Source organism: Anopheles aquasalis, chromosome 2, assembly GCF_943734665.1.
Source record: "Anopheles aquasalis chromosome 2, idAnoAquaMG_Q_19, whole genome shotgun sequence".
Classification (NCBI taxonomy): domain Eukaryota; kingdom Metazoa; phylum Arthropoda; class Insecta; order Diptera; family Culicidae; genus Anopheles; species Anopheles aquasalis.
In genome coordinates, this window is record NC_064877.1 from 53,574,067 (window position 1) to 53,577,203 (window position 3,137).

The 3,137-nt window shown below is 42.8% G+C and overlaps 1 protein-coding gene across 1 annotated transcript; it reads right to left on the reverse strand.

The window, feature by feature from the left end:
* Positions 1-739: 739 nt before the first annotated feature.
* LOC126568969 (uncharacterized) lies at positions 740-2,519 on the reverse strand. Its single transcript, XM_050225702.1, has 2 exons — positions 2,230-2,519; positions 740-2,151 (listed from the first exon to the last, which is right to left on the reverse strand). Exons 1-2 carry the CDS (start codon positions 2,468-2,470, stop codon positions 1,205-1,207), a joined length of 1,188 nt encoding a protein of 395 aa, XP_050081659.1. The 5' UTR covers positions 2,471-2,519; the 3' UTR covers positions 740-1,204.
* Between the last annotated feature and the right edge of the window lie 618 nt (positions 2,520-3,137).

Sequence of the window (3,137 nt, forward strand, 5' to 3'; positions counted from 1 at the left end):
TTGTGGTGTGCGTATTGCTTTTGTGTTCTGTAATCACATCGATCAATGCAATGCAATGTAGGGATATCGATCACACGCATCGTTTTTTCATAGTTTCGTTGTGGATACTACAATAGTACATGGTTGTTAATTTAGGATTATTTGAAATAAGAATGGAAATCATGTTTCGATTGTTGTAATGGTTTATATTTCTGAATATTTGTAACTGTCTATTATGAATGAAAACTGAAATAATTGTACCTGAACTGAAATAACATTGAATCTTTTAAAAATTGTTCTTGAAAATCTCGTATCATTTCCGAAACAGTTAGATGGATTTTGATGGAACGTAAGTATAGGTTTGATGGAGCGGTCAAGCCCAGGAAGGACCGATACCCTATCATGTATACACGCGCTTAGACGATAGCCGGAGGAGAGTTTTGAGAGATTTGTTCAATTTGGCGGGATTAAGTAATTCCCTCACTTTAGGAGCGCACTGTCACAAAGCCCGTTGTGGAAAGTATATGAAAAATGTAAAAAAGGAATAACGAGAGGACAAGTAACACAGTGTTGTGCTCTCAACATATCTCTCTATGGAATTGCATAATTTAACTAGTTTATAATCCCTTAATTTATGATCCCTTAAATTATGCAATTCTGTGGAGAAGATTTGTTTTTTCCTTGATCGCATAACGATTTATTCATGCCTTATGTATTTTATATTTACTATTTAATCTAATTTTGAGTTTTTTTTCTTTTAGGTAAAATGTACACAGTACAACGCAGCTGGTATTGCTTTATATTAAAAGCTCATGTCGGTTTTGCTGTCATCAAGCATTAATCAAATGAAATTTATTTAGATTTCATTTGATTTAGAATTAATCAAATGAAATATATTTGAAATTTTTGAACGTCTATGTCCTTCAAACAAGCATCACCATTTAAACAACCAGATAACAGTGTTATGCTGGACATTCGAATTCAGTATGGTTGAACGGTACTAGCGTAGGGATACAAAATCCGAAATATAACGTATAATTATCGGTTGAATTAAATATCAACGAAAGGAATAGAATTAGGTTGTCAAATATGCGTATTTTAATGGGTAATTTATGAAACCCAATAAACCCTAGTTAAGCAGCATTTTATTTAATTGGTTCTGTTTTTCTCAAATTTTAGGCAATATGTAAACACTAATGGGGAAAAGTGGCCGCGTCTCAAAACCTTACAGCAATATCTCCTTAGCTTCCCGGCCGGGTGTCACCTGTTTTCGACGTATAAAATTAATATCTACGTGATTGTTCTTCTGTTTACACATAATGATAGTGACCAGTGGTCGAATGAAGGATATGGAATAGTAGCACACGCTTAAAATGAGACCAATCGTCGAATTAACCGAGGCAGACTTGGACACGATCAATGGCACCGAAAGTAGTTCCAGTAACAGCGAACCATAGAGCCGCTGCATAGCGAACACAAGGTACGAAACCGACAGAAAGATGGACAGCTTCAGCGCAAAGGCTACATTCTCGTCCACCTCATCCGGATGGGGAAAGTGTTTTCCGTTGTGAAATTTAATCACCAACTGTATGGTGGTTATGACTAGTGCAACGGTTGGAATGGCAATGCGTATGCCAATTACCAGCAAAGTTATCGCGAAATTATTCATGCTTGTGTTCGTCAGAATGGCACATTGTTTCGTTTGTTCTTGTTTTCGGTCCTCCCCGTTGACGTCGGCAAAGAGAAACACTGGCAACGACACGGACACGGCAATGAACCAAACGAGCAGAATCGGGAACAGCACCGAGATACGCGTCTTCTTGTACCGATAGTCAATTGTGAGTGATCGCTTCTGTGAAACGGCATCTGCAGTCACTTCATAGCCGTTCTCCTCGGTCACAGAGGAGTCCTCCGTGCACTCCTGCTCTGGTGTGGCTAGCGTACTTTTCGCGATATCAACCGCCAGATTATATGTCGCTATGGCGTGAAAGTTAAGCACAACGATGAAGTACACGGTCGCGACGCTGGTGAACGAATCGAAGCCTCTGTAGAGTGAACAGTGAACCGACGGTAGCGTCCAGGCGTGTTGGAAGAGATAATGGAGCTCCCAGTTGCTGATCAACAGCGTCAATACATCGACGATCGCTATCTGCACCAGGAATAAGAAAGCGCCTGATGAACCGCGGCGAAGGTCAATGCTGTGCGATTAGTGAGACGTCGCTCGCGTTACGGACCACCCAATATACTCACCACTAGCTTTGGCGCTAAGAATTCCTTTAATCAGCACAATATTGAACACAATTCCGATGCCGACAATTATGACGTTGTACGCGTACAGGAACATTATCTCTTCCATGGTCCGAATTTGTGCACCACCGGCATCATCAGCAGCAGCAGCAGCGATGCCATCCGGACACCCGGTGGAACCGCATACCGTGTCGTAGAACTCGCTGCTCAGATAATCCTCAATCGATTCGTAATCTTGCTCCATGGCTCTAACGATGATGATAGTGAACGCATTGAAACGAGTCAACGGCAAACACGCGATCGGAACTTCGTACAACCGCGCACCGTTTTAAAAATCACAAACTCACAAAACGTCCGATCGGTGGCGCCTCTGGAACGATACTGGCATCACGGAGCCGTTGCTGGTATTGTTGACTGGTTGCGTTTCGCTCAGAACGCGCCGGCCGCATCATCCTAAGAACGCGATCTTCGGAGAGCATCTCGCGATCGGTAATGTGATGCCCGATCTTCTTCTCCTTCTTCTGGCGGCAGCACAGGGGATCGGTCGGTAGGAATATGGGATTTGTACGCTCACACCACATCGCTGCCTCCATGCTCCATGTATGCGACGAAACTGCGCCTAGCGTTGCCTCAATTAACCATAAACATACATTTGTCACACATTTATTTATATCTGGCACGAGAGATCAGTGTTTAGCTGAAGTGAAAGACAAGGGGTTCGAAGTGAGAGGTTCCAAGAGCAAGAGAGTACTCGCTCCATCACACTTCTCGTCCCCTTCCGTACGATCGATGAGTAGGATTAGTGCCGTTGCGGTGCTCCGGTGTCGTTTTTTATGTTTATGCATTAAGAAGTGAGAAATTATGCTCGATGCGCCCGCGCGATCGAGTGTCACGTTCTGTCTTCTCTGTTC

What these genes read in the sequence shown, in the direction of transcription:
- LOC126568969 (XM_050225702.1), bottom strand. Translation starts at nt 2,470, where the DNA reads ATGGAGCAAGATTACGAATCGATTGAGGATTATCTGAGCAGCGAGTTC. An exon ending in TCTTAGCGCCAAAGCTAGTG is followed by an intron (nt 2,152 to 2,229) that starts GTGAGTATATTG and finishes GCGGTTCATCAG; the next exon opens with GCGCTTTCTTATTCCTGGTG.